At 38.4% G+C, this 20,487-nt stretch overlaps 1 protein-coding gene across 1 annotated transcript in view; it reads right to left on the bottom strand.

Annotated features, from left to right (window-relative positions):
- The window catches only part of COL14A1 (collagen type XIV alpha 1 chain), a 266,930-nt gene that overhangs the window by 152,238 nt on the left and 94,205 nt on the right, over positions 1-20,487 (bottom strand). The window contains exons 10-15 of the mRNA XM_023728170.1: positions 15,996-16,157; positions 13,471-13,616; positions 12,196-12,325; positions 7,722-7,867; positions 4,387-4,516; positions 3,158-3,297 (exon numbers count right to left, since the gene is read on the bottom strand). Coding sequence (XP_023583938.1) covers positions 3,158-3,297; positions 4,387-4,516; positions 7,722-7,867; positions 12,196-12,325; positions 13,471-13,616; positions 15,996-16,157 — 854 coding nt within the window. The remainder of the gene's footprint in view (positions 1-3,157; positions 3,298-4,386; positions 4,517-7,721; positions 7,868-12,195; positions 12,326-13,470; positions 13,617-15,995; positions 16,158-20,487) is intronic.

The raw sequence follows: 20,487 nt of genomic DNA, 5'->3' as shown, positions 1-20,487 counted from the left end.
AAAAAAACTCAAATGGCAGCGCTTAACTCCCATCATGTTTGTACACTTCCCCCAACGCTTTCACAGTAAATGCAATCTGATAGTGCCTGCGTTTAGTTGGTAAGTTATGCTTTGATGATATCTGGTTCTGTAAAGATTGCATGAAGTGCTGTCTGTAAAGTGCTCAGAACAATGCCTGACTTGCCACGGTGAGCACTCAACAGTCTCAGCTGAGCTGCCACCATCATCATCATCATCACCATAGACATTTAACAACTATATATCTGGGATCAAACTGACAACTCAAAAGATTAGGTAGGAACCTTAGGGGGTGGAGAGTTTGTGCTAACGAGAGGAACAAATCAGCAAAGAATGGTCAGAATGGTTGTGTAACTAGAATAATGTAATCAAGGTCACTGAAGTACATGTAGAAACAGTATGTTTTGTGTACATTCTCAACAACTACAAAATTAATTAAATTTTTTTAAAAAGCATAGATATTTGTTTAAATGCCTTGTTACATTTTTCCTCTGTGGCCCCCAAATGTCAGAGTTGCAGGGGAGGGATAACACAGCAAACAGAGAGAAAACAATAAAACAGAGGAGCAGAATGAAAAAGGAAAAGAGGGAAGGAAGGAGTCTGGGAGGATAATGAAGCAGAGAAATATTAATTGACTGAGTCTAAAGCAAAAGCTTTCACAATTAATTACACAGTATATACTAAGTGGATTTTAGCTGGGATATTTGGAAGTTTATTCCAGAATGTTCTGGAGAAAGAATTTTCTAAAAACACTATTTTTGCATTTTCTATAAATAGAAGTTTAAATTAACAAAGCTAAAGCAAAATCTAGTAGTAATATTCACCCCTAAAATGATATATTCCAAAATTAAGTGAAGTAATACGTCACTTAAAAGATGCTTATCCAGCAATCTCTGCTCTCAATTACATGGCTACAAATTAAGAATTAAGTAAACATACACACACAAACACACACACACCGGTCAAAGCAAATGTTGCAAAATCCACAAACTGTTTATGCATCTAACGCATATAAAGTGTTCTCTGATCTTCACTTAGAGCCCATTTATCAAGCATAATTTTCTAGCTTCCCAGCACAACACAAGGTAGAAATTGAAAGAAAACTCTACAAGAAAGCACACATACATTCCCAACAGATAAATTTATCTGGGGCCATTTTTTGTAAGGGCAAATAGCTCAAAATACCAGAAGAGGTCACAAGGTAATTTATTATATCATATAATTAAATGTATAAAGATAACTAACATACATTCAAAAAAATTATTTTTGTATCATTAAAAATTATTACCAAGGAAAGATGCTTACATGAACAAACACTGGCTGGTAAATAGAGTTGTGTTATTTTGGTTGTTTAATGAGACAATGTATTAAAAGTGGTAAGTTTCACACAAAAATAGAAATTCCTGGAGTCTCTTACACAGTCAGAAGATTGTGCAGCCCTAGGCCTGGATTTCTTTGCTGCAGCAATCTGCAGGCACTAAGGCTAGCTGCCTCTTGGATGGACACACACTCTCCAACACATCAGTCCCTACCACCCCTAGCGTTCCTGACTTTGAAGCCAAGGTGTCCACTGTCATTTATCATCAATCTTGAATTGCTGTTTTTCTTACAGTAGAGAATTTCTTCTATACTCATGTCCCATAAGTGGAAATACCAAATACAGCTAAGTTAGCCTCAAGTTTCAAGAAAAACAGAGTGTATTTCTTTCCAGATGTGACTACTTCTACCCGTTCAATGGCCTGATGCATTCATTTACATTGTCCGCCTGATCCTCCTACACAGCTGAATTTGCAACTCTTGGGAAGGTAATTTGATTTATTATTGGTGACAAAGAGAGACCTATGTAGATCGGTGGTTTGGGTTTCAATTGTTTTCCTACTCCAAGCTCCTATCTTCAAAAACAAAGTATGTAATCCAAATGATCCCAGCCTTATCAGAAATATTTGTCCTCAGCATTCATGAAGGCGTAATGAAAGATGTGTCCATTTGGACAGCACTTCTATACCATTGGCAAATGTGCAGATATTGTCCATCCATTACTCAATGCCCCATATGAGGGTACATTCTGTAAAATACCACTTGAATTTAGTTATAGGCAAGTCTTTATCTCTGCATATGAAATTATTTGCTTTATTTGGTCAGAAAATAGAAATGATATAATCCAACATATTTCCCTCTCTATCACAGCTTCTTGGACCAAGATAAAGAAAAAAAATGAAAACAACTTTGCTATTTATCCCGTAAGACGTATTTCCAAGGAATGAATTTCTAAAAATAGTAGACACTGTGCGCAAGGTACTTTATTGGTTTCATAATTTCTATTATTTGAAAGTGTTTTTTTGCACAAAACTTGCATTCTTTGTTTTTCAATTGAAGCTCATCTAACTAAGGTCCTTCAGACGACAGCTTACCCAAAAGAGGAAGGATAAACTAGAAAAATTGACATCATTTCTAGTTTATTACTTCTACAAAGATACATACTTCCCCACCCTATGCCCCTGTGACAGACTGCATTTTCCAAAAATGGTCACATCAATGGATATCTCCCATCTCACAGACTGCTTTTATAATGTGAACGGCAAGCCTCCCACAAGAGATGGGAACTGGGTTCCCCTCAGCCTTAAATCCATGCAGGGGTTGTGACATCTTGTATCAACAGAGTATGGTAGAGATGATATCATGTGACTTCTATGGCTGAATCATAAAAGGCAATATAGCTTTCGCCTGGCTTGCTCTGTCTTTGGACCTGTGTCTTGAGCTCCTGAGCCAACATGTAAAAAGTCCAGCTCCTCTGAAGCTGCCGTGTTGGATAGATCATGTAAAGAACCTACTTAGAGATACAGAGAAATGCTCCAGCCCCCAGATGTTCCTATCTTCCAAGGTCAGGCACCAGACATATGAGTAAAGAAAACTTCAAGATGACGCCCATTCCAGCCACCACCTGGCTACAACCTCATGAATGAGCCCAAGACAGAACTGTACATCCAAGCTTCTCCTCAATTCCTGACCACAGAAAAAGTGTGAGAGATTAATGGTTATTGTTTGTTTAAGCCACTATGTCTTGGGATGACTGGTTATGCAGCAATAGATAATTAACACATAACCACCCAGAAAATATACTTCATATGGCACCACTTACCTCATTGATTTCAGTCCCATCAACATTGTTATATACAATTCGATAACCAGTGATCTTCGTTGATGTCGGGTCCCAACTTAATCGAGCACTGTTAGGGCCAATATTGGAGATTCTCAGGTTTCTTGGTGGACTTAAAGGCACTTGGCAGTAAATGGGAGAAAAAAAATTTTTTTATTTAAATAACATACATGTAAGAAAGACAAGAAACAACCATCTTGACTTCTGAACTACTTACATATGAAAAATAACCACCCAAGTAATAACTTATAACCCTAAAATAACAGATGAATTGTCTCACAAAAATAGGGAAAAAGAGATATCTTTGCAGGGAACGAAGAGTAGGAATACGTTACATGTGCTTATGAAAAAATAAGATTTCAGTAAATTTTCTGCACCTTTTTTCTCAGGTCAGAGCTATTATTGTAGCTTGATACAAATAGGTAACCTACTGGATCAAAACCAGGACACCTGGAATCAAGTCTTAGCTATTCCACTTAACCACCATATGACTGCAGAAAAGCCTTTCTACTTCTCTGCTCCATGATTTCCCATGTGCAAAATGAGGGAGAAGCCCATTTGTCATCTCCATTTGGGTATCTATTTAGGCATCTCCAATTTAACATGTCAAAAACTGAACTACTGACTCCAGCCCTTCCCTCAGTGTGCTCCTCCCTCAGTCTTTCCCTCTGAATAAATGGAAACTCCTTTCTTCTCATTGCTGAGGACAAAAACCTTGGAGTCATCCTGAACACCTCTTCTCACGGCCCATTTCCAATCTATTAGCAATTCCTTCAATATATATTCAGAATCTGACCACTTCTTTTTACTACCACTGCTACCATCTTGGGGAAAGCCACTACTATTACTTCACGCTTGGATTTTTGCAATGGCCTCGAACTGATCTCCCTGCTTCCATCTTCACCCAATACAACTACTCTCAAGTGAGTAGCCAGAGTGATCTTTTAAAAACATAAGTCACATCATTTCACTCCCCTGCACAAAACCTTCCGAATGGCTCCCCAACTTCCTCAGTGTAAAACACACCTGCCCTGGATAAATCACATGTTTTTGTGGGACTAAATTAAAAACAAACAAAAACACAACACTTTGCTGTTGCACTGAAATTATTTAAAGAGGTGCTGGTATTTCTGCAGAGTTCTAATGATTAATTCCATAGCCTTTTGGCAAACCTTCAAGGACCCCCTTCTGATTCTGACTTGACTACTCACATGTTGTTTCTTGTCCTGTAACTGGATCACTGGCCTCTTCTCCAAACATGGCATAAACGGTGACGGTGTATTCCGTATTGGGCAACAAACCACGCAACTCAACATCTGTGTGGGTCTCTCCAATTTTCATCTGAAGAGAACACATTATCATATCATTTACCACCGTGTATTATTAATGCTGAACAGAGTGGAACTGAGTCAAGGTGAGACTTGGTGGAATAAGATTTTGAGTCTCCTCACAATCCCTTCATCAAACAAGCTACAGCCATAATTTCTTTTAATTGCCTCATGCCATTTTATATTAGGAACAGATACCATGGAACTATATAAAACTGAACGTACTCTTGCATGCTCTTTTAAGATAACTCTTTATATCTGGACAAATGGCAACTGCAGCCAGAATAACAAGGTCTAGTACATGGTCACCCGAAGAGAGTGGGTGGAATTGAATGAGAATGTTCTCTAGAAAGAGTGTGAGCTCCAGGCCAGCATGCTTGAGGCAGGGCCATATGGGCTTCTTTCACTGCTTCATTAATTCTAACCAGTGCCCTGGCTGGATGCCCGGTTTTTGTCTCAAGACTGATTGAGCTGGGCCAGTTGGGCTGTCCCACTCAAGAAGGAGGACTGTCCAGCAGATTGCAAGTCCTTCTAGTGTTCAGAAAAGATAAACCCATGTTGACGCCCAACTTGGCAATTTGCTTTTTGATTCTAGGACAACTTTGCTGACCCTTGGAGTCGGTTAAACTAGCTAACACCCCCTGTTGTGAGACAAGTCACAGGATAGTTTTATTTATGTTTTGGAAAGGAAGAAAAAAATCTCTACAATCGTTGCCAGTCGCACTACTGCCAATGTTACTTTTAAATTTTGAAATATCTTCACAGATGTAAATGCACAGAAAATAGTATAATATACCCTGATGTCGCCACCACTCAGATTTAATAAATGCCAAGATTTTGCCATATTGACTTCAGATCTCTTTAAAAAGAACATATTCAGATTAACACAGAAGTCTTTTTCTCTACCCTGATGCTGATGTGTAACTCACTGATCAATTTTTATACTTCTTTATACGTATGTATGCATCTGTAAACAATATATAGTTCTTTGTGCTTTAACAATGTGCATAAATGGGACCATATAGACACCATCTTTTTACAATCCATTTTTTATTTTTCCTCTCAATATTGTTTCAACTTCTACCCATGTAACACAGAGTTGACATTATTTAATTCCTTTGTGGCATTCTGTTATATAAATACGCCATTGTTTTTCCATTCCCCTATTGATGGATATGCTAGTTGTTTAAAGTATTTTGATCTGATGAAGTACCTGCACTGAAAAATCCTTCAGGGTGTTTCCCTAGGATAAATGCCTTTAAAAAATGGTATGTATCTTCAACTTGACAAAACCAAAAACCAAACACGTTGCCACTGAGTCGATTCTGACTCATGGCAACCCTACAGGACAGAGGAGAATTGCCCCACAGGGTTTCCAAGGAGTGGCTGGTCAGATTTGAATTGTCATCCTTTTGGTTAGCAGCCCAATGCTTAACCACTGTGCAACCAGAGCTCCTCAACTTGACAAGATAATGCAAATTCTTTTCTGAAGTGGCTCCACTAATTTACTTGCTTACTAACAGTATATGAGTGATTCTCTTTTGCTATGTTCTCACTAACACAATGCGTTATCAGACTTATTTTCTGCTAATATGTCAGGTATGAATTGATATTTCTTTCTTTTTTATTTCACTCTTTCCTAGTGAGGTTGAGTATCTCTCTAGTATCAGTTCTTAAGTCTCTCTTCTGCCAGAATAGTTCAGATGAACATTAAGTACAAATGGGTAAAAGCTGTCTAAACCTTGGAAATAAAAGGAAGCATGTCGCCAATTCTCTGTTCATTACCCTCAAATTCATCATATTTTTAGCCTTAAAGATTTCTGGCATCAAGAGGCAGGTTTCTGACAATTTTTGAGAACCAAGTTCCGGTTCTGCCTCACTCATCCATTCCACCTGCCTGGTCAAAGCATTTCCAAGTGTCTCAGATACTTCCTCTTTATTTCTTGAATGTCTGCATTTTAGCAACTGCCTCTAGAAATTAAAAATCAGAACTAAAAGAAATCATTTGACGCATTATTTGAAATAATGCAAAAAAATCAAATCAATGAGATATATTTGTCTACATCTCAAATTAGTAAAAACTTTAAAAAATTAGAAGTGTCTATGGGGGAACTTTAATTCATACACTGCATATAGCAATATAAATTATAAGAATTTTCTATAGAGCTAATTAGAAACACCTAGTATAAGCTTTAATAATTTGTACAACCTTTGAAAAAGAAACTCCATTTCTAGGAGTTTATCTAATAACCTGGCAACCATGCAAAGATGCATCATCAAGAATATTCACAAAAACATTATCTATATAGCAAGCTATTTAGTAACATGGGATTAATCAAACATGTCCCAGCAGAAACCAACAAAAGAGTACTCTCCAGCCATTACAATGACCATATAGAATACTATTTAATGGAATGGAAAAGTATTCACAATGAACTTAATGAAAGCAGCAGGCTACAAGATAGTATGTACAGTAATCACCCCATTTGTTGTGGTTAAAGTTCATTGAAGAAGAATTGGGTGGTGCCCAGCTACCATTACTCAACATTTTGATCCAAGATTCTATAGAAGAATCCTGATCAAAAGGGAGAAAATGCAGAATCGAATTGCAAATTCTCATGGAATCCAGACTTTCTGGATCCATGGGGACTGGATGAACCCCTGAAACTTATGCCCTGAGATAATCATTAAACCTTAGGGCAAAAATATCCCCTGAAGTATTCCTAAAACCAAACAATAGCTTAGCTTAACTAGTAAAAAATATCTGCCTTGAGCATTATGGTCTTTTAAGAACTATCTATATGGGATCAAATTGACAATAGCAACTCAAAAGATTAGACAGAAACCTTAGGAGATAGAAAGTTTGTGCTAATGGGGGAGCAACAACTCAGAAAAAGAGGGTGACAATGGTTGCACAACTCAAAGAGTGTAGTCAATGTCACTAATTGTACGTGTAGAAACTGTTGAATTGCTGTATGTTTTTCTGCGTAAATTCTCAACAACAAAATACATATTTTTAAATGCGTTGATAAAAGATTGTTAACTAAATGTTACCAATGGCTATCTCTAGGTGGTGGGATTACAAATGTTTTGTGTCCTGGATTTTTTTTTCCAATTGCTTGTCTGAATTTTATAAATTTACTAAATTGAAATATTATAGTACAATTATTTTAAGGAAGTTAAGGATTCTAGGGATCTAGCAGACAGTGGGTGGTTACCTCTTTTTCATCCTCAGCCAGACCCTCAGTGAGAGGTGCATAGAGTATCAGGTACCCCGATGCCCCAGGCACTGTGTTCCATTTGACCCGCAGACTGTTCTCAGTCACATCATACAGTTCAAGGTCAGCAACCACGGGTAAAGCAACTGCAAGAGGAAATTTTTTTCAGCGTTCAGCCATTTATAAGCGCATTCACATATTTCAAAGTATCCATGTGCTACTATTTACAAAGTGAACATGGCTTATTTTTCAGATAACGTTCATCCTTAAAGCTGTTCACGAAAACCACATAAGCCCCTGCTGGGAGGGTAAACATAGTGAATGTTTTGAAACCAGGGATAACCTCTTCTAGTTTTCTTAAATCCCACTACAGTGATGTGCACGATTCTCTGGAAGCCAGTCAAGGGCAGGGGCACCACTCTACCCATCAAGTAGTACAGAGTCTGGCATGTGGCAGCCATTAAAAATGTCTTTTGGGTCATTCAGTAAATGACAGAATGGTTGGGTGAATGAACGAATTCTTGGATGAATAAATGCTCATTGACACATTCAATCAGAGACAGTAGAGGGGCATGACTAAGTAGCAAAGGAAAGATGAAATAATCAAGAAATAAGTTGGGCCAGGTTAGAGGGGAGGGACAAAGAGATTATGGATAAATTTCAAGTTTCTGACTTAAAAAAAAAAGTCAATGAATAACATGAAACATTGTGGTTTCCAAATGTAATTCAAGGTCCTCCATAATCTAGCCCTGCCTTCTTTTCTAACCAGAATGTTCTAGCTCAGGTCTTTGCTGGGACTCGCAGCTCCCTGTACATACTTCCACTGGAGGGCCTATAGCCCTTAATGGCACTAATTTGCTTGAATGTCCTTAGTTTGCATTCCCCCTTAGTAGGATAAAAAAAAAAAAAAATCCTGAAGGCAGTGACTATGTTTAAAATATTTCTGCAATGCTGGAGTTCTTAACAAGAGCCTCAAAGATTTTGGCCAGGGATAAATCCAACAGCCTACCAAGAATTATCGCATTGTGCCTGGCACTTGTCAGATATTCAATAATGTCAGATGGTCCTGGGGATTTTTTACATTGTTGTTCTGTCAGAGGCAGAGTTTTTAGTCCATCTTTATATAGTGTCCAGCTCATCGTTGGAACTTAGTGTTTAAAATGACTGAATAAATAGGTGATTGTGATGTTTTAAAATTATCTTGTCCTATGACTCATGGTGCCAGAAGAACAAACAAATCTGTCTTGGAAGAAGTACAGCCAGAATGCTCCTTAAAAGCAAGGATGGCGAGACTTCATCTCACATACTTTGGACATGTTATCAGGAGCGACCAATCCCTGGAGAAGGACATCATGCTTGGTAAAGTAGAGAGTCAGCAAAAATGAATAAGATCCTCAACAAGGTGGATTGACACAGTGGCTGCAACAATGGACTCAAGCATAACAAACGATTGTGAGGTGGTGTAGGACCAGGCAGTGTTTGTTCCGTTGCACACAGGGTCGCTATGAGTTGGAACTGACTCGATGGCACCTAACGACATGATTCTGTGTGTGCCTGTGTGTTGAATTATGTGTACTATCATAAGGATGCTCAGGTAAGGAATGATTAGTATTAAGAAGTTTGTTTTAGTTGCAATAATGCAAATAACAAACATGTAACATAATTTCCACAAACTGGAATTGTACTGGGCAGGAAGCCACAAAGCTCCTTGACAACTTCTATAGACATATTTTCAAAAATTTTTTGTTATAATTGTCATCTTTGTTTTCACTCTTCTGGAAATCTACTGGGCTTCCTTGACACCTCACTCACTACTTAAATCTCTCTTGAATCCACTCACTTCTCTTTGCCTCCCTGTTGCCACTCTGGTCCTTGGCACCACCATCTCTCCCTTGGCCCTCTGCAACAGTCTCCTAATTGCTCTCACCCTACCCACTCTCGCTACATTCCACTATGTTCCACAATGCTGACCTGGTGATCTTTTAAAAATGTAAATCAATTTCACTGGTTGATTAGTAGGTGCCAGTGGGTTGATTCTGACTCAAAGAGACCTCATGTGACAGAGCAGAACTGCCGCCATAGGATTTTCTAGGCTATAATCTTTACAGTCACAAATTTCCAGGTCTTTCTCCCGCAGAGCCGCTGGGTGGGATCGAACCACCAAATTCAGTTAGCAGCCAAGTGTTTAACCATTGTGCCACCAGGGCTTCTTGTTGTTGTGGTTGTTGTTAGGCGCCATCAAATTGGTTCCAACTCACAGTGACCTTATCTATGTACAACAGAATGAAACACTGCCCGGTCCTGTGCCATCCTCACAATCATTGCTATGCTTCAGTCCACTGTTGCAGCTACCGTGTCATTCCATCTTGTTGAGGGTCTTCCTCTTTGCACTGACCTTCTCCAGGGACTGGTTCCTCCTGATGACATGTCCAAAGTACATGAGACAAGGTCTTGCCATCCTCTCTTCTGAGGAGCATTCTGGCTGTACTTCTTCCAAGACAGATTTGTTGCTTCTTCTTGGCAGTCCATGGTATATTCAATATTCTTCGCCAACACTATAATTCAAAGGCATGAATTCTTCTTCAGTCTTCCTTATTCATTGTACAGCTTTCATATGCATATGAGGTGATTGAAAATACCACGGCTTGGGTCAGGCGCACCTTAGTCCTCAAAATGAGATCTTTGCTTTTTAACACTTTAAAGAGGTCTTTTGCAGTAGATTTGCCCAATGAAATAGGTCATTTGATTTCTTGAAGGCTGCTTTCATGGGCGTTGATCGTGGATCCAAATAAAATGAAATCTTTGACAACTTCAATCTTTTCTCCATTTATCATGATGCTGCTTATTAGTCCAGTTGTGAGGATTTTTGTTTTCGTTTTGAGATGTAATCCATACTGAAGGCTGTAGTCTTTGATCTTCATCAGTAAGTGCTTCAAGTCCTTTTGACTTTCAGCAAGCAAGGTTGTGTCACCTGCATATCTCAAGTTGTTAATGAGTCTTCCTCCCATCTTGATATCACGTTCTTCTTCATATAGTCCAGCTTCTCAGATAATGTGCTCACCCTACAGACTGAATAATTATGGTGAAAGGATACAACCCTGACACACACCTTTCCTGATTTTTAAACCACGCGATATTGCCTTGTTCTGTTTAAACAACTGCCTCCTGGTCTATGCACAGGTTCCACATGAGCACAATTAAGTGTTCTGGAATTCCCATTCTTCTCAATGTTATCCATAATTTGTTGTGATCCACACAGTTGAATGCCTTGGCATAGTCAATAAAATACAGGTAAACATCTTTCTGGTATTCTCTGCTTTCAGTCAGGATCCATCTGACATGAGCAATGATATCCCTCATTCCATGTCCTCTTCTTAAGCAGTACTCTTAGTCCTGCTTAAAAGCCTCCAGGGTTTTGCTAGTATTCTTGAAGATAACAAAACCCTCCACATGGCCCATCATGATATGTCTACCCCTCCATCCTCATGTGGCACCACTCTCCTCTTCCCCTCACTCTTTGGGGGCCTAAGCAGAGTAACCTTCTTTTAATTACTCAGGTTTCCCATGCTTCTGCTGTACATGTTGCTTCCTCTACTTGGAAGACTCTTCCTGGGCTGCCCCAAATACCCTCACACACATTCTATGTCCCTGCTTTATTTAGTTAAATTCCATCCATCATTATACCCTGATAAAATAATGAAAAAACAGCAATAACAACTTCCACTTACTGAATGTTTCCTGTGTGCCATGTACTGGATACATAATGCCTTCCCAACCTCTCAGCCCTCAAATTTCTCAGACTAAGCCAAATTCCCTGCTATATACTATTAAATCACCATATGGTCTTCTTTTCAGAATACATATCAAAGATTGTAATTGTATGCTGCCAGTCCTCACATTATACAATACCATGTTAACTAAAACCCATGCATACTGGCGTAGTGTTCTCACTGATCTTCATTACCATAGAACCGTGCAAAGTAAGGATTCGGCACCGATATGCACAAACTTCAGCTAATATGGTGTCATGCAAAGTGAGGACCACCTGTATCGTTGGTTTTTTTTTTTTTTTTTTTTTAGCATTTGTAACATTCGTTTTTTCCAGTTGGCCATGAGGTACCTGTAGTTCTATGTCATTGCATTCACCATTGATTGTGTGGTTAACACAGTGCTTGGCTTATAACAGGCCATCACTAAATATCTGTTTAATAAATTAATGTATTTTGCACCCTTTGCCATAGAGGTTGCTGTCTCCTAAACATACCAGAGTTTTCTAACAACCCTCCCAATACATAGCACCTTCAAAACGCCAACTACAGCATGGACCCAGTACTATGTAGGGCATGGCAACTATTTTCTATGAATTTGATTCAGTATGCCTATCAGTGCAGCCTACACAGAATTCTAACTCAAAGGAAAGGCCACCTAGGCAATGCTGTACAAGGGTGGAAGTGGGGTAGGATAAAATACATACGTGTAGTTTCAGTTCCACGGAGGCCTTCACTAGCAGTGCGGGAATATATTGCAAAGACTGCTATCTGATATTCAGTTAAAGACATCAAGTTTTTCAGCACCGTGGAAGACACACTACCATCTACCACCACCTGTTTAAAAAAAAGTTCAAGGGATGAGAGCATGGAATACCTCACATGCAGAACCGAAATCACAAAGCAAAAATATCTGGAGCAAGAACCTTTTATTAAATGTTTTCTTACTTGTGCCACATCCTCTTTTCCATCATGGTGCCATGGTGGTCAACGCTCCTTGAATTCCTACATGAAGTGTAGAATTCAAGTGCACCTTTTATGGAACGTGTCCAAAAGTCCCTTATTAACTCATATCTAATGGAAACTGTGTCATTCTTGGGCTAATTATTTTCCTAGTCACATTCACTTATTAACAGTAGACTTGCAATATTTTTCCATGGAGCTTTGGGAAGCATTTTAAAGACTTATTAGTCATGAAAAGACAGAACCATTGGAAGCATTCTGGTTTTTTGGTTTTTTTTTTTCAGTCCAGATGATTTAAAACTCTATGATCTACTTGTCTAACACTTAAAAAAAAAAATCATAAATCCTGCCATAATACAGGACAAATTGCGAAACACACTGAGGTCAATCAGAGGTTAGAGCAACAAAAGGAAAGGGAGATGTCATCATGTTTTATTGTAGTCCCTGTGAATTACTGTATCAAAGGTAGGAAACCAGAGAGATCCAGTCATCTGGCAATAGGTATTCTCACTCAGGTTGGCCAACTTATGAAAAAGGCCGACCACCACTGCTTTATTATGGCTTCTCCATTATACTGTTCTCCACAAATGTCCAGGAAACTCCAAACCCTGAAGGACTAGATTACGTGACCACATAATTTGGAACATATAGACTTCATTAAGGCAGAAACCACTCCCAAAGAAGAAAGAATGTATGAATAGCAAAAGGGGGCCCCGGCCAGTTAAAACTCATTAATTTTAAAAAGTTAAAAAAAAAAAAAAAAAGGCAAAACAAATTGTGCTAGAAATGGAGACCTTGACCAGTGTTGAGGGTATGTGATGGAGAGGTAAGAAGAAAAGGTGTAAATATACAGTCCAGAGAAAGAACAATATAGACACACAGAAATGTATTTCAATCAAATAATTTAAATGTTTGGAGCAAAATAATCTCCTCATATATAAATTATTATCGTGTTCTCACTACTCTAGAAGACTTGAGAGAATGAAAAGAATTGCTTGAAAATATTGTCTCCTTATTACCTCGTCTGGTTTTCCACCCCTGGTAGGATAATACACGACTCTGTATTTTTCCACATTTCCTGGGGCATGAGTCCAGTTAACCATAAAGCTTCTGGCAGTGACTTCAGAAGTAATCAACTCTGTAGGTGGCCCAATGGTGGCAAGGGCTGAGGCAAAATTAAAGAAACACATAAAATAAGCCTCTTTCCCAAAGTTATTTCTTGAATCTAGGAAATCCCATTCATCAGAAATGACTATTGATATTGTGCTGCTTCTAAGATACTTATCTCTAGATAAGTTGATTCATTATTAGGAAACTTATTCCTAAATAATTTATTCATTCCTAAGTTTCTTCATTCAAATAATTCAAACATTTAAGTCTTTATTAGATACCAGGCACTATGCTAGATTCTGAGGATATGAACTTAAATAACACATAATCCCTGATCCAAGAAACTTTCTTAGATAAAGACATTGCTACAGTATACTATTATTCAATATTAATTAAGCATGTGTGTATATAAAGGTACTCTTATAAGCTATTTAGAAGTATATCATTGAATTCTCAGCAGTTATAATTATTGCCCCTATTTTGTAGGTGAGAAAACCAAGGCACAATGACATTAAGTGGCAGAGCTGAGATTGATGTCCAGGCATATTTTGACACCAAGGCCTGTGTTTTTAAGCATCAGAGGACATACTCTGTACTGAAGGCTTCAATGCAACAAATGGCCAATATCTAAAAGTGAAAAAAAAAAAAGAAAAAGGAACATATACTGATTGTCCGCTATGAGCTAGACAGCTACACAAGCACTTTGTGTGTGTCATGTACATGTTAAAGCAAATGACGGCATAAAGATTTGAGACAGATGGAAGTCTGAGATGGAATAAAATGTATGTACATAAATATTCCCAAAAGACATTCGACAAAGGTGCAAAGCAAGTCAATGAAGGAAAGCCAGCCTTCTCAACAAATGGTGCTGGAGCAAGTGGCCATCCATAGGCAAAATATGAACTTTGAACGAAACTTCAAATCTTCTACAAAAATTAACTCAGAATGGATCATGGACTTACTTGTAAAACTATAAAAGTTTTAGAAAAAAAATCAGAAAATCTTCGAGATGTAGGGCCAGGCAAAGAGTTCTTAGATGCAGCACCTAAAGAGCTATCCATAAAGTGAAAAAATGATAAATTGGACTTCATGAAAATTTAAAAATTGTGTTCTGCAAAAGACCCTGTTAGGATGAAAAGACAACCTACAGACTGGGAGAAAATATTTCCAAACCACATATCCAACAAGGGATTAGTATCTAGGATATGGATTAAAAACTCTCTCAAAACTCAACAGTAAAAAAGAAAAACAAGCAAACGATAACAACAAAAATCCAATTAGAAATGAACATTTCACCAAAGAAGATATACAGATGGCAATTAAGCACATGGAAAGATGCTAAACTTCATTAGCCACCAGGAAATGCAAATTAAAACCACAATGTGATATCACCACACACCAATAGCTAAAAAAAAAAAAAAAAAGTAACAATAATAAATGTTGGCAAAGATGCATAGAAACTGGATGACTCATCCACTGCTGGTGGGAATACCAAATAGTACGGCCAATCTGGAAAATAGTTTGGCAGTTTCTTAAAAAACTAAACATGCAACTATCATATGATCCAACAATTTCACTCGTGGTCACTATCCCAGAGAAATAAAAACTCATACCAAAACTTGTATACAAATGTTCGTAGCAGCTTTTTTCCTAACAGCCAAAACAGGAAACAACCCAGATGTTCTTCAGTGGGTGAATGCTTAAACAAACTGTGGTACATCCATACCCAAAAATACTACACAGCAATAAAAAGGAAAAACTATTGACACGTACAACTTGGATGAATCTCCAGGAAATTATCCTGGAATTAAAAAGCCACTCCCAAAAGATTACATATTGTATGGTTCCATGTATGCAACATTTTTGAAATGAAAGAATGATAGAAATAGAGAGCAGATTAATGGTTATCAAGGGTTAGGGAGAGAGTAGGGTAGGAGGAAAGCGGGTGTGGTGTGTGGCTATAAAGGGCAACACAAGAGATACTCGTGGTGGTGGAAACGTTCCGTATCTTGACTATATCAATTCAATATCCTGGTTGTGATATTGTACTACAGTTTTGCAGGATGCTGCCATTGAGGGAAGCAGGTTAAAGTATACACCATATCTCTCTATATCATTTCTCAAATGTGTATGTGACTCTACGATTATCTCAACATTAAAAGTTTAATGTAAAAAAAGAAAAAAAACATGATGTTCTAAATGTAACACCACAGAGAAAATCATCTAGTAGGTAATGTATCCCTTTCACCTCCACAAAACCTGTCCGTACACTCCCTTTTCTACAATGAGGAATCAGGTCTTAGGGGACTAAAAGACTCAATTCAGAAAGCCAACATGAAAAACATCAAGAACTTCCATAACCCACAAGAGACTTTTGTGCGGGGTAATATCACCCTCCCTCCACAAAACCACCGCTCTCTGTTATTGGCTTTACCTTTGATTTCCTTGTCCTGTTCTTCCACTCTGGAGCAGACAGTCCTGGTCAGGGACTCTACAACAGTGTGCATCAGATCAAATTCCGCAACATTGTACACATGAGTGCTGTCAGGTTCGGAGGCGATCTCCTGCAGCTCATTCACATCAGCGTTCTTCACCCCTTGCATTGAGGATAAGAGGAGGGATCCCATGACATTCATGTCCCATTTGAAGGAGCACCTGCAGTGAGCCTGACTCTAACCAGCCAGCCTTCAGTGCAAGTAAAGCATTTGCTACTTTAAAGAAGAAAGTGTCATGTTGGATTATTTCATAAAAGTCACCTTCAAAATCATTTTAGAAGGATTAGATCTTAATTTTTGTTCAGTACATCTTGACAGGGAGATGGCTTTATAAAACCAACTTCTGACTTGCATAAATACTGCAGAAGCAATAGTTATTATTAAACCAGTAATCAAAACTATCAAAGCTTCAGGTTTAAATTTCTATAAAATAAGTTTACTTAAATTGAGATACACCTAGGAAAAAATATATAAAATTTAGGTTTACTTAAGCTGAGATAATCCTAGAAAAAAATCATACACACACACACAGGCATTCCTCAGGTTACAAAAGTCTGACTTACGTACAACCCGTAGTTACAAACTCCCTTAAAGCCTATTATATTAAAAAATCCCAGGTACATACAATGGTTCATGGTAACAAACAGGTGCTACTTTACAATGTGCATCAAAACATTATTATTATTATTAATGTATTATTATGTTAAAAATGTTTTAGTGTATCTGAAAGTGTTTCTTTAATGTTTTTATACATAGAAAGGTACACTATATACTAAGACAAACACTTGACTGATGGTAGATACAAACCGTACCTAACTGTTCCAACTTACGTACAAATTTGACTTAAAGACAGATTTAGGAACAGAACTCATTTGTCATCCAGGGACTGCCTCTGTGTGTGTGTGTGTGTGTGTGTGTGTGTGTGTGTGTGTGTGTGTGTGTGTTTGTATTTGCTTACATTGAGATACTCCTAGAAAAAAATACATACACACACACACACACACACACACAGAGTAAAACGTGAAAGTCGGAAACTGTGTAAGGTGGAAACCTGTCAGAGAAGGAAAACGCAAGTATTTTCCACTAATAGAGAGGATAGAAAAGTGGTAAGACTGCACCCCATCAAAGGCGAAAACTTGCGAGACCCAGAAAAACAAGGCAGTCCCATCAAGTTCCAGCTCTCACAGGTTTTACTGTGTATATGTATGTGTACGTGTGTGTGTGTGTGTGTGTATAATTTTACTTAAATTGAAATACTCTCAGGATAAAAATTATATTATAATACATACATATATATAACCCAGCATTAAATCAAATAAAAAGCTTAGGAAAATAATTTTTAATATACTCAAATACAATTTGTCATGTAGTAAAACCACTACAGTTTTGCTAATGCAAACATGCAAGCTCTTTGGTTCTTCCACAATATATATTGAATTCCACTACAAGTCAAGCCGAATGCTGGCTGTTTGGAATACAGCAGGAAATAAGACAGAAAAGCTTCTGCCCTCATGCCACTTCTAGTCTATGTTAGCAGTAGAAGCTAAGACTTAGAGCATGCTTACTATGTCACAAGCACTGGAATAAGTGTTCTGTGTATATTAGCATATTTATTATTGTTGTTGTTCTCCCTATTTTACAGATGAGAAAACAGATGCACACAAAGGTTAATTACCTTGCCCAAGGATACAGTAAGCTTACAGCTGAGATTCCACCCAGGCAATCTAGATCCAAGGTCCTGTGCTCTTAACCATTACATTACACTGCGTCTCAAGATGGACAGGACAGTGAGGGAGTATTCACAGTGAAATGAGAGACAAAAAAGGGGAGGCACAGCACTGGGCGGTTACTAGCGTTAAGGGTAGATTTCTCTTCCCTGGGTTTCAGCAAACAAGGAGGATTTCTTTAGTAAATCCCTGTCATTTCAATTACCTCACAGTGTTAAAAGAGGGACTACTCAAGCGAGGAAGAAAGATTACCTGGGGCAACACGAATTACTTAGTTGCCGGACTGTGCCCATTAATTTATCTTCCAACTTCCAACATATTGAGTAACAAAGCATTAGCTGTCTCTGAGCTATTTGCTTTATGTGGTTATAACAAACATTGTTGATTTCCAGGTAATTTCCAGAGAAAAAGTCCAAATCACATCTGGATGAGGTCACTTAATATTTTGTTAAAAAACATTATCTATCCATTATTAACAAGACCAGAAAATGGAGGGTAAACATAAATTAATCCACCATTAGTTGAAATCTTCTGCAAGGATTTCCTTTGTTGAACAAAGGAATAGGGGAAAAAAAAAGTTTGTGATGTTTCTTGCCTGAAGCACTTCTACAATAGCTTATAAAGCACACACTTTCATCTGTGTCCACAATGACAATGTAACATTGAGTGCATGCAGAAGCACTGAGCTTAGTGCCAACAATGTTTCTTATGGTATCCAGTTAAAACCAACTATAAATTTGGATTCACATAAGAATATTCTAGGAAAGACAGCCCCAAATCTGCCTCTCTCTCTCCCCTTGCCAAATAAAATGCTTTGACAGTTACTGCACTACATGGCGGAGCTCTGGTGGCACAGTGGTTAAGAGCTTGGCTGCTAACCAAAAGATCAGCAGTTTGAATCCACCAGCCACTCCTTAGAAACCCTATGAGGCAGTTCTACTCTGTCCTATAGTGTCTCTACGAGTCGGAATCGACTCATCAGCAACGGGTTTGGTTTTTCGGTTTGCACTGCAAGGAAAAGCAAGGAAACAGTCATCATGACTTTGAGGGAATTTGTTTTGTAAGGACAGTGCCTTGCTCAACTTTGTGCCCAAGCACCCAGCATGATCCCCAGCTCAAAGCAAATAACTGAATGCTTCTTAAATGAAACACTCCATAAACCATACTTTGAGTAGCAAACCCAGGAGTGGGACAGTGATTTTTTTTTCCCTCATTGATGGCTCCAGGAGATATACTGTTAAACTTGAAGGCGAGAAATGCTAAGGTCAAGCAAATCTGAATCAACTCCTAGGGCAAACCTGACATTTGTCTTTGGAACTGAAGTTGCCAAATGGCTAAAAACAGTTTATTCCAGTGGTGTGCTGATTAATGTTTTAACAGTCAGCTTTCTGCCCTGATTTGTAGTGTTTGCCAATTTATGTGGTGTAAATACCCCACTGTGGCTGACTTCAAAACACCAATCTGAGGTCACAGAATGTGGATTTGGGAAGAGATACACACAATCACAACTGGCTCTTGCGGACTAGCATACCACCAAGATATAACACCCATTCATCCTCTCCTCACACAGATACACTAAATAATAAGGTTGCAATTAACCAAAACCAAAGCCGAAACATAATACATTCTTCGTTTTTTTCCCTAAATTTCTTTTGTTCTTTCTCCTGTGAATAGGCAATGTAGCTTTTACTAGTAGTACTTTAAAACAGCTTTTACTATAGAAAAATGCACTTCTTTTATTTGTATCTTTTATAAGCACTTAGATTTTTAATACTAAGGGTTATATTGCTGTCTTAAAAATCCTCTCGTCACACGACATTATTCAGTAACCCTTTTACTGGACACTTACTAAGTGTGAAGGACTAGACAGGTGTTGGGGATGAAAAGATGAAGACATAACCTTGCTTTCCAGGAACTCACTGTCTAGAGATGCCACAAAAAACGCTCATTGCCAGAGAACGAAGAGAACAGGAAACAAGGAAAAGATCAGTCCAAAGGACTAATGGACCACAGCTACTACGGCCTCCACCAGACTGAGTCCTGTATAGCTAGATGGTGCCCGGCTACCACCACTGACTGCTCTGACCAGGTTCACAAGAGAGGGTCCTGGACAGAGCTGGAGAAGGATGTAGAACAAAATTCTAACTCATGAAAAAAGACCATATTTACTGGCCTGACAGATTGGATAAACCCTGAGAGTACAGCCCCCGGACATCCTTTTAGCTCAGAGGTGAAGTTACTCCCAAGGTTCACCGTTCAGCCAGGGATTGGACAGTCACATAAAACAAAACAGGACTAATGAGGCACAGCAGTCCAGGGACAAGGACTAGAAGGCAGGAAGGGACAAGAAAGCTGGTGATAGGGAACCCAAGGTTAAGAAGGGACAGTGTTGACACGTCGTGGGGTTGTTAACCAATGTCATAAGGCAATATGTGTACTAACTGTTTAATGAGAAACTATTTGTTCTGTAAACCTTCATCTAAGTTACAAAAAAAAAAAAGAATTATCTATGTGAGATCAAACTGACAACAGCAACTCAAAAGGTTTGATGGGAAGCCTAGGGGACAGTGAGTTGAAGACAATGGTGATGGAATAATTTGGAAAAGGACAGTGAGAATAACAGCACAACTGGAAGAATGTAATTGATGTCACTGAATTGTCCACGTAGAAACTTTTGAAATGGTGTAACTTTGGCTATGTATAT

This window comes from Trichechus manatus, unplaced genomic scaffold (genome assembly GCF_000243295.1).
Source record: "Trichechus manatus latirostris isolate Lorelei unplaced genomic scaffold, TriManLat1.0 scaffold00022, whole genome shotgun sequence".
NCBI lineage: Eukaryota > Metazoa > Chordata > Mammalia > Sirenia > Trichechidae > Trichechus > Trichechus manatus.
The sequence above is the reverse complement of the archived record's forward strand: the minus strand, read 5'-3'. Positions and strand labels throughout refer to the sequence as shown.